Source organism: Nannospalax galili, unplaced genomic scaffold, assembly GCF_000622305.1.
Source record: "Nannospalax galili isolate Female #2095 unplaced genomic scaffold, S.galili_v1.0 scaffold137, whole genome shotgun sequence".
Classification (NCBI taxonomy): Eukaryota; Metazoa; Chordata; class Mammalia; order Rodentia; family Spalacidae; genus Nannospalax; species Nannospalax galili.
The window spans coordinates 323,954-335,256 of NW_008340203.1; the positions used below are offsets into that span (position 1 = coordinate 323,954).

Genomic DNA, 11,303 nt, shown 5'->3' on the forward strand with positions numbered 1-11,303 from the left:
GCCTAGACACATTTTCGAAGGTATGTTGTATAACAGAGAAAGTAGGGTCATCTCCTCAGTAGTGTCCCACACAAATGGTTAGGAATTGGGCCTCACATCTTGAGAAACACTGGAGCTCAAATCAAGAAGGACACTGAAGGTTGCTGCTTAGTGGACATGGGCAATCCAGAAGCCCACCAGAGAATATAAGGTAGCACTAGGGGCACATATTAACTCCAGCTATGCACCCTGGCCCCACAATACTCCCAAGTGGAGTACTAAGTAATTCCATTTGGGTTCTTACAGGTTGAGAGATGTAATTCAGTCTATACTGAAAGAACCAGGTCTTTAGTATTGATCACTAGGCAGTGTTGAGGAAAATAGATTTAGAATTGGACACACTAGCATCACCTGACACCAAGTAATTTTGTTTTAGGCATTTCTGTTGGGCTGGTTGATTTTTGTTGGACTTCTGTTGGAAGTTATCTTTTAAACAATATAGAAGAATTGAGAAGTGACATAATAATCAGAAAAACAATGGGGTCAGGCATAGGTGAGAAAGAATCAGAAAATTTGAGGCTTCCTTTTATGTGGGGGATCTTACTTGAAATTATTTCAAAATTTCCAAGACTGAAATAATTGAAAGTCAGAGAGGTGGGAGATTCCCACTCATTGTGTATCTTTAGGAAAGTAAGAATGGAGATTTATGTTTTTTTTTCACTCAGATTATGCATATTGGTAAACATACCCACAAAGTTAAATAATAATTCTGACAAATTTAGATAAGTTTGCATCAGTAAGAAAGTTTATTGAAGTTCATTAGTAAATGAGAACAGAAAGTTTTCTTCTTCTTTTTTCTCCACAAAAGAACACTTTCTGGTACAGTGAAAAGAAGAAATACAGAAATCACAAAACACCTTTTAGACACCTTATTTTCAAGGAGTGAACCTATTTTCATAGACCATCAAGACTGAAGTGTTTTCCACACATCTGCAGAATGGCCTGTGTGAAGAGACTCTGTTCGTGTAGTTTAATAGAAGTGTTTCTTGGTTTCTGATTCAACCATAGACGAAAGGACTCTACCATCAGGTGTCAACTCCTCAATAATCGTCTTGATCACTCTGGTTTTGTTAGTATCTGTAAATTAAAAAAACATTTAGAATGTAGATGAAACGACTTGTAGGGATCCTAGCTAACTAACGAGCTACTAGTTTTAAAAGTCATACTAAGTATTTTAAAAGGAAAAATAATGCAACTTTTCCACTTGTTAAAAACAAAACAAACCAAACCCAAGCAACGTTTAAGCTGTAAGTGGCATTTAAATCACGCTATTTTTCTTTCCAGATTGGGGTCGAGTAGAGTTTGTTAAAAAACACAAATGAAAACTTCACCCAAGATTTTCATTTAAAAAAAGCCCAGAAGCTCTTGAGAGCCAAGAGCCACCATACAGAAAGTTAAAACTAATTCTGATTACCCCAGCTAGTTTCTGCTGACCTTGGTCCCTTAGACGATTGGTCGCCAGCGGACCCGGAAGAAGAAGACTTGAACCCTCCGCTTCCGCTCTGGCCTCCGCTCGAACTTCCGCCGCCGTAGCTGCCGCCGTGACCGCCACCGGAACTACCCCCGAGGCCTCCACCGGAACTGCTGCCGTGGCCGCCGCCGCTGGAGCTTCCGCCGCCGTAGCTGCCACCCTGGCCGCCACCGGAACTGCCTCCGTGGCCGCCGCCGCTGGAACTTCCGCCGCCGTAGCTGCCGCCGCCGCCGCCACCGCGTCCGCCGCCATAGGATCCGCCTCCGGAGCTAAATGGGGTGGCAGGGTTATATTTGGTCATTTCCAGCCTTGGAAGGGCGGGTCCCTCGTCACAGTATCATTTTAGAATATGTGTTTTGAGAAAATACAACCCTGCCAGGTATGTGTATTAAAACATCCTCGGAAACATAACACAAAGATCATTCTTGGGGCAAATCCCTGGGACAAGACTGCTCCCCTTTCCGGTCCTTTCCCCTCCTCCATCGTGTGGCATTTTCTTGGGGTTTGGGCAAGCTTTGCCATCCGGAATGAAGAAGGAAAGTGACTGAGATAACTTGGTGTACCTTCCCTCTCCTTCCAGCAGGCTGCGGTAGGTCTGGATCTCGTTCTCCAGTCGGATCTTGATGTCTAGGAGTTGTTGGTATTCAGAGTTCTGGCACTCGGTCTCAGCTCGAATCTGTTGCAGCTGTTCCTCCAGGGCGGAGATCTGGGCCTGAATCTGAGAGAGCTGCACGCAGTAGCGACCTTCTGTTTCTGCCAAGGAGGCTTCCAGGGATTGTTTCTGAGAAGAAGAGATTAAGTGAAATGACACATGGAAATTATCCAACGAGTCATCATAGAAGGAGAAAGAAAACGAATAGGATTTGTGTTTGATGTCAGCCCTGTGGTTTTATCACTTTTGTCTTAGTGCTGATAGTTCTTAACCGCCATAAACAGTTCAGTTTTCATTCTATTTTCTTGCCTCTATTTCCATATGAGCATGAAATGTAGTGGGGTTAAAATGGCAATAATTCCACAAGATTTAACATACCAGGGCCAGTTGGGACTGTAGTTCGATCTCTAGACCTTGAACAGTACGTCTCAGTTCAGTAATTTCGCTTTTGTGACTGGACATTTGTTCAATGTTGCTGTCGATTTCTGTAGTGAGTTCCTTGCTCTAGAGGATTAAAAACAGGAAAAGATGAGTGATTCTAGCAGATAACAGCATCCCCACGAGCTTCCCTGAGCAGTCATTGACTTGCCTTCTCGTTGAACCAGGCTTCTGCATCCTTGCGATTTTTTTCAGCGAGTTGTTCGTACTGGTTTCTCATGTTATTCAGAAGTTGAGTCAGATCAACACCTGGAGCAGCATTCATTTCCACATTCACATCACCAGTGGACACGTTTTGAAGATCTCTCATTTCCTGTTTGAGGAACAAATAGATTTAATGAATGCATGTGATCAAAATGAACATTTTTTGTTTTTTGAGGGGAGCGGGCTGGTTGGAATGTAATTGGGTGTCACCTCTTCGTGGTTCTTTTTCAGGTAGGCTAGTTCTTCAGTCAGACTTTCAATCTGCATCTCTAGGTCAGCCTTGGTGAGGGTCAGCTCGTCTAGCACCCTTCGCAGGCCGTTGATGTCGGCCTCCACGCTCTGGCGTAGGGCTACCTCATTCTCATACCTGAAAGGAGCATAATGCAAACCACCCATGTAACACCCGTAATGAAGGCATACCTGGACAAAGACGGCTTAAAATGAAATAGTAGATTTGATTCCGTGTCATGGCAACACTTGTAACACACCAACTCATATAGGGATATTCATGGTTTAATTAAAAGAAAGCTGTTACTTTAAAACACATCTTCCTTTAAAAAAGTTATTACGAGCTGGATGTGGTGGTGCAGGCCTTTAATCCCAGCACTTGGGAGGCAGAGGAGGTGGATCTCTGTGAGTTCAAGGCCAGCCTGGACCCCATAGTGAATCCAGGCCATCTGTGGCTACAGGGAGACACTGTCCCAAAAAGACCCCCCCCAAAAAGTTATTATTACAATTGAAAATGTCTTAGACAACCCGATACTGTTTCACTCTGTATAGTTTAGGAAAATGTAAACTCTGTTGTGGGCAACCAAAGTAGTTGTTAAAAGCAAGTGCTGTGTTTGTGGTGACTGTATTGTCACACGTTCAGTTAGCTTACTTCATCCTGAAGTCATCAGCTGCCAGCCTGGCATTGTCGATCTGCAGCAGGACATTGGCGTTGTCAGTTGTCAGGGTGAGGATCTGAAGGGAGAGGCATAAGTCATTAAAAGGTGCAGGTGTACTCGTGACTTTTAGAGTGGCATAGGCGTACTGCATCTTTAGATAGCTCTCTTCCAAAATCTTTTTGGAGAGTATTTTAAGGTATTTTCAGCATAAAATATTATAAACTTACCCACGTTCTTAAATTTTAGTCATTAAAAAAAAATCTTGACATGTTGGTGCTAACTGGAATTGGGTAGGTATGTTCCTTCACATGTGTCCTCTTCTACAGTTTATGATTTGCATGTGCTTCAGCTAAGTTTTCAGTGACTCACAGCTGTTATTTAATTTACTATAAATAATTCTAAGTACATATACTCTGAATTCAGAGGTACAATTATCAGATTCTCTAGAGGCAAGCGGTACCTCAAGCAAGCAGTATAGAATTTGGACTTCTTGAAATACTGGTGCTGGAGATGCCTAACTTCTCAATCTTTGTTCTTTTTCATTTAAAATTCTTTCAGTCTCTAACTTTGTATATTATTTAGTCTATTTTACCTGTGGACCAACTAAACACTTTATTAGTGGTCTGCCATTCTGTAAGACAACAGCATGCTGGGTGAAATTGACATGATCATGCTGTCACAAATAACTTACTTTTTTTTGAGAATAGGTTATACTTGGAAGAAAATGACAGGTATGCACAGCATTCAGCCCTATTACACTTAACATTGATTATGTGCATTATATAAAATGCTCCTTACCTGATTTTTAAGTTCTTCAATGGTCTGGTAGTATTTGCTGTAGTCACGGGGCTCCCGCTGGCCTGCGTTACCGTGCTTTTCATACCACTCCTTGATCTTACCCTCCAGCTCATAGTTTGACTCCTCCAGCGCACGGACTTTGTCCATGTACGAAGCCAGACGGTCATTCAGATTCTGCATGGTTACTTTTTCATTTCCGGACAGAAGGCCACCATCTCCTCCTCCGTATCCACCACCAAAGCCTCCTCCGTAGCCGCCTCCACCGAAGCTACCCCCACCGAAGCTGCTACCTCCAAAGCTGCCTCCTCCATAGCCCCCGCCAAAGCTGCCTCCTCCAAAGCCTCCACCAAAGCTGCCTCCACCAAAACCTCCTAAGCTTCCTCCATAGCCACCCGATGAGCCCCCGAAGCAGCCTCCACTAGAGCTCCCACGGCTGAAAGAGCCACCACTGAAGCCCCCTGAGCTAAATCCTCCACCATGGGAGACTTTGCTGTTCGAAATTCTGAGGGATGATCCTCCTCCTCCTCCTCCTCCTCCGCCTCCACTGCGGGAGGAAGAGAACTGTTTGCTGGTGCTGTATCGAACAGACATGGTGATGCTTGGTAGCTCAGGGACTGCCTGCTACCAAGGACAGTGACAAGCCTTTATATACTGAGAGGGTGTGTCGATACATGTCAGGCTTTGCTTACTTGTATGGTTTTCTTTTTGCCAGCTTAGCATCTTTGACTTAATGATTGCATAAATTATCTTTAGTAATAACCAATACCAATATGTATGCTTTTAAATTTGCCTTAAGAACAAACAGAAGATTTGTTATGTTGAAATGGAAAATGGGTGGAGTTCAGATGAGTATGTTTCATTATGCCTTTCACCTTTTGAAGAACATTGAGTAACTATTGAAATCAGTTGTTTCCAGTGTTAATTTACATTGTACCCAATGTTTGCAAAGTTTGAAAAATAAAATAATTTTGTCTGCAAATTATGCCTAAAAGAAGATTTTTCAAATTCATGTTCTAAATAGCTTTAAGAATTGGAACAATAAATGACACAAATTGTGCTGGAGTCATTCTGTAATAAGGATCTTGAAACTCAGCAAACAAAAAGAAAATTAAAATATGCTAAACAATTCTGTTAATGTTGAAAAGTTACCACATATAAGAAATGAGAGGCACAGAACTACAGTTCAGGAAATGATATATATTGTGTTTGTAGAGATTCTCTTATTTAGAGAATTTTTATTTGGAGAATGAGGTTAGATTTATATTTTTGCCAGGGAAACTGTACATTAATAATGGCTAAGGGACCATCAGGTCTAATGATGCTGTTCTTTTAAACATTATGATATCATGAAGTTATTCTGGGTTGTTTTATACTTTTCAACTCATGGTTAAGTTTTATGTGAAGATCATGATGTAGAAATTCTAAACACAAGAAGCGAAGAACTAACTACTTTCTAAAGCTCTGATAGATTAAAAAGGGAGAATTTAGATCTGTTTTGATTGCAAGGCACATTTTTCTTGTAATAATAAAAATCCAGATTAAAGGATACTCGTTTCAGAATTTATAACCAGACTTGCACATATATTCCAAAGCCGAGTTTTGTTTCACAGTAAACAAACAACACATACTCTTAGATACACGGAGCACAGAGTTTGGTACAATGGTTTGTTTATCTAGTAAAGTATTTAATTGGGACTTTAATGGGATTTTACATGATATGAAATTATTTTATATCCACCCATAGGCTATGACATCGCTCTTGTTAAAAGATACTACATATGCACTTACACATGTAGATTCACACATTTTATAATTATGAAGTGCTTTTGTGGTGGGTGATTTTAAAATCTCTGGAATAACCTGCTGATATAAGCTGAGCACCTTACTATCTCAAAGTTTTGTTTCAGGAAGGTGACGATGAGAAAGGTGATGATTTTTCCTGAAGATGCATGATACTGGTTGAACTAGAATTAGAAGCTCAGTGGACTCTTGGATTTGGCTCTTTCCTACTATACCGATGTAGACACATAGCCTCCACTGTGGTGGATTTGTTGTTGCAGAGCTGAAGGACTCCAGTTCTTAGCACATGCTTCTCCCCCAGGCAAAAACACAAAACGAAAAGAATGGAATCATGAAAAATATCAAGAGGGTAGGGATTTGGCATGCATTCGTCCATTAGTAATTGCTTTTCCAAATTAACCTAACTACACAATTTCAGTTTATGAAAGCTGTAGAAATAGTTTCTGCAGGGAAAAGGAATGTGCTCGAGCGCACTGGTGAAGACTGGCTTGTTGGAAGGTTACTACCCAAAGAACTGCTCCTGCAACTTGTTAGCACATGCAAGTAGGGCAGCAGCTGGAAGAAAAAGCCCTAACCATGGGAACTGATTCTCCTGAAGATAACGTACAGTAAATCAAGGCTATGACAAATCAGGAGGGGAAAAGAAGGTTCCAGTAGGTTCAGAGAGGATGTTGAAGCCTTGTTGTTTAAAAACCCTCTGGAAGGAAAGAGACTTTGTTTGACTTTATTGTAGTCACGCATTTTTGATTTTCATTCTTACAGTTTTGCTTTAGTATTAGCCTCTCACTTTCTACCTACCCTAGTGAAAAGTATAAAAAATGCAATCCAGTTCAAGATTGTGTTTTTAAAAAGTAGTATGAAGAGATATTTAGTATAATCTTCTTAAGCCAAAAACGTGAAAACAAACCTTTGCCCTTAATTGCACTGTTACTTGTTGAATTCTGCCTTCAGTATGAGTGAAATCGCAGAGGTGCCATAGAGCAAAATTGGATGAAAATTTCCAATTCCTGTCTCACCGCCACTTCATGTGATTGCCGTAATCCATCATGTTATTTCTTTGTTCTCAGTTTGCTATATTTCTATGTAAAATACGTGAAGATGTTTGAAAGGACAGAAAGATGAATGAGCTTCAGTTCCTGTCCTTAAGGATCTTATCACTGTGATTTCATAAAAGGAAAGTGATAAGTACCGTCAAATTAAGTGCTACATGAATGGTAGTGTAGGGTTTGGGAGGTACTCACGTTCCTTGAGCATCTGTGATATTCGCATGGTTTATTTCCACTCTTTCCCCCAAATTCTCTAAGATAGGTATTATATGCCTTATTTTATACTTGGAAAAGACTAAATCTCAGAAAACGTTAGGAGTTTTTCCAGTGTAGCACAGCTTGTTATGCTAGAGTCTGGCTTTGAATCAGAGGATCTATACAGTGATGATAGTTTTCATGACACTGAACTGACATTGTAAGGCTAATGAGCTCAGGATCACATCAGAGGATACTTGTCAGGAATTCATGGCACAAGTGGAATTTAACCTGTCTTGTGAAGGATGGGTTGGATTTTTTAATGTGTGCAGCAGCGGAGAGAGCACTGTTCTGGGAAGTGGGGACTGTGAAAATGTCAAGTGGGTGGACACTCCTAATGGACCTGTTTGGCTGGAACATGTCATCCATATTCGTTAACATTCATTCCTTCAGCAGGTTTAATTGAGCACCAGCAATATGGCCTGGGCCTACATAGGTGACAAATTTCTGTTCCTTAAGGAGTATGGCGTGTACTTGGAGAGGCAAACATACCCACAGAACAAGGAGAGTAATGCATATTAAGCTAGGGCTACATTTGAGGCCTGTGGACAGAGTCTAAGGCAGTGAAGAATAGGGTTCCAGGAGTCTTGTGAGAAAAATTATGTAACTGATAGACTTGGTATCCCCCCCAAACAGATGAGTAATTATGACAAGGTATTGATAAGGCTGGTTTGTTTTCATTGGCAAACTTGTAAAATTCAGTGATCTTAACTCTGAAGATAATCTTACATTGCACATTTTTTTTCCTGAAGTGTCTTTGCACCACTATAGAAGCCACAATATTTGGAAACCGCCTGATGCTTTGGAGGGGGAGGCAGAAACAGGAGGATCCCTGGGGCTCGCTGGCCAAGCCAATCTTGTTGAATAGGTAAGCTCTAGATTTAGTGAGAGACCTTGGTCAAAAAACAAGGCGATACGTGACTGATGAAGACACCTGACACTGACCTCTGGCCTTCACATCATGCACACACACACACACACACACACACACAAACACACACACACACACACACACACCCTTATGTGTATACACATGAGCACATACATATGCCCCTTCCCCAGTGAAAGAATGAAAGGATAGGGTTAGAATTTGAAAATAGCCAACGAGGAGGAAAACCATGGCCAGGGAGGAGAACAGGATGGGGATAAGATGTTAAGTCTGCTCCCTTTGCGATGAACTTGCCACCTGTTTTTTCTCATTCTTACTTCCATTTTTTAAAAACCTCATCCTTTTATTTTCTGCATCCAACTAGTCACAATTTTGTCACAGCAGTTGTGTTTGTTTCTCCCTAATTTTATGGCCAGTACCCTAATCGTGCTTTCAAATATTTTTTCCAGGATGCCCTTACCAGCTTCTGAAGTTTTTTTGTTTTTTGGCTCATTACTCTGTCAATTAAGATCTACTCTGTTCACTGTTGCATGATTAATGCTCTGAAAACAGTATTGTCATCACTCCATCAGCATGCTCAAGCTTCTGTGGATGGATTAAGTCTTTTCCATAATCTTGCTTGCCCCTGTCCAACCCCATGCCCCCTGCGGTGAGGGTGGTGGAGTGGGAGGAGAGCTGTTCTTCTCATAAGTTATTATGTGACCTTGGGCAAGACACTCAGCTTTTTTGTGTTTCAAGTTTCTGTCCTATAAAATATGAAGAATAGTGAAACTAAATATTAAAATACAAGTTATATATGGTCAATGAAAAAATTTTAGCATTTTTTAAAAAAGTACTCAGACTGGGTGTGGTGGCATATATATTTTATCCCAGCACTCTGGAGGCAGAGATAGGCTGATCTCTGTAAGGCTGAGGTCAGCCTGGTCTACATAGTAAGTTCCAGGCTAACCAGGGCTACATAATGAGATCCTTTCTCAAAAACCAAAATACTCCTTTCCAAAAATGAATTGCTAGCAGATCTTTCTTTTTACTCCTGGCCAAGACACTGTACTTTGTTCCATTTTAAGGCCCTTGTCTGTGGCTCCTGGTTAGGAATGCCTCTTCCCCTATTGTTGTGTTATTTAAACCATCCTACCTTAACTGCAGATGCTAGCCTAAATGCCATCTCCTCCGTGAGACTTCTCACTATTAGGTTGGCTCTTGGCTGTCTCTTTCATAGTTCCTATGTTGCAAAGCATACACTTTTTAATCTGCAGGCCTCATTCTTGTTCTCAAGGAAACTGACCATTTAGCTTCCTTTACAGGGGAAGGATCCCTTCTGTTCTTGCCACACCTCGTAGATACTGTTCTCCGAGTGTTTTCAGTGCCTTTCCACACTTGCTTTTCTTTGCTTTTATAACTTTTGTCTTGTACATTTTGGCATTCTTGCAAGTTGAAAATCAAAAGGCTAATCAAAAGCTATATTAATTTTGCTTGGAAAAAATTTGGCAATTTTAGATGTGAGAATGTTTTGTAAGAATGAGAAATTTGGCTGGGCGTGGTGGTGCATGCCTTTAATCCCAGCACTTGGGAGGCAGAGGCAGATGGGTCTCTGTGAGTTCAAGGCCAGCCTGGTGTACATAGTGAGTTCCAGGACAGCTGGGGCTACAGGAAAACCCTGTCTGAAAAAGACCAAAAAAAAAAAAAAAGAAATTCAAGATACTACCTAAAGATCTCAGGGTACCCCTGAATGTTTAAAGATATGTGCCTGGATAGAGATATACCTTAGACCTGCTCTTTTCCTCTTCAGTAAAAGTCATTTCTTTGATCTGTTGAGATGGTCTCGATACTAGTAAACTGCTAAGGCAGCTTTTGGGTTTTTCCTGATAGGAGAATTGATGATTCTTGTTGGCTTTTTCTTTAGCATACCCGGGAGTATGGTGCAAAGCGGGCTGACCAACGTGACCTAGTCTGGTTTCTTCTTTTGGTCCAGTTTGTTCTGTGAAAGGCAGTTGCCTACTATGAATAAGCTGCATTTGGAGGGGATTAGTGACATAGACAAGGAAGTACAAATGCAGTATCCATCTTTGTTTTCATAAAAACCTGAAAGCACCGAGTAAACCAACCCATGCATACAAACTCCGATCCTGAATGCTGAGGCTGAGCATTGCCGGAAATTCCATGTTCTTTTCCTTCCTCATAAACCTAAGAAATGCTTTAGGCCCATTTGTTGTTGTTCATCCGCATCAATAATTAAAAATGGCTGCATATGAACCGTCAGTGTTATTGAGTATAATTTCTTTTTAATATTTTATTTATCATTTTTATTTTATGTGTATGAGTGTATTGCCTTGCATGTATGTAAGTGCACCTGTGTCGTGCAATTCCCATGGAGGTCAGAAGATGGCATTGGATCCTCTGGAACCGGAGTTACAGGTGGTTGTTAACTGTCATGTGGGTGCTGGGAATTGAACCCAGGTCCTTGGCAGGAGCAGCCAGTGTTCTTAACTTCTGAGCCATCTCTCTAGCCCTGGGTATAGCTTCTTATTTTTTACATATGAAGTCTGTGCATATCTAAATAGAATAGAGAAAATTTTGGGTTAGAAATGGTACACAGAGGTTAAGCTACAGTGAAAACAATAATTCCTTACTGTATTGATTTTGATTAAATATATGTGTATAAATTTAAGGGAAAATTATTTGAAATTAAATTAATCTCTTAATTTTATTATGCAGAATTTTAAAAAAATGCTTGACTTAAAAAAAACAAATGATAGGAAGGCCCAACCTTAGCTGAGGAACGGTTGGCAGCTGATCATTGCTGGGTGCTGGAGAGTTAGTCTTC

At 40.9% G+C, this 11,303-nt stretch overlaps 1 protein-coding gene across 1 annotated transcript; it reads right to left on the reverse strand.

Annotated features, from left to right (window-relative positions):
* Nucleotides 1-762: 762 nt before the first annotated feature.
* On the reverse strand, nucleotides 763-5,651 carry Krt10 (keratin 10). Its single transcript, XM_008835190.3, has 8 exons — nucleotides 4,490-5,651; nucleotides 3,685-3,767; nucleotides 3,015-3,171; nucleotides 2,752-2,913; nucleotides 2,541-2,666; nucleotides 2,074-2,291; nucleotides 1,454-1,779; nucleotides 763-1,116 (listed from the first exon to the last, which is right to left on the reverse strand). Exons 1-8 carry the CDS (start codon nucleotides 5,078-5,080, stop codon nucleotides 1,010-1,012), a joined length of 1,770 nt encoding a protein of 589 aa, XP_008833412.1. The 5' UTR covers nucleotides 5,081-5,651; the 3' UTR covers nucleotides 763-1,009.
* Nucleotides 5,652-11,303: the final 5,652 nt, after the last annotated feature.

Coding starts and splice junctions, on each gene's coding strand:
- Krt10 (XM_008835190.3), bottom strand. CDS start 5,080: ATGTCTGTTCGATACAGCACCAGCAAACAGTTCTCTTCCTCCCGCAGT. Junction 3,172..3,684: donor GCTGATGACTTCAGGATGAA/GTAAGCTAACTG, acceptor TGCTCCTTTCAG/GTATGAGAATGAGGTAGCCC. Junction 2,292..2,540: donor TACAGTCCCAACTGGCCCTG/GTATGTTAAATC, acceptor TCTTCTTCTCAG/AAACAATCCCTGGAAGCCTC.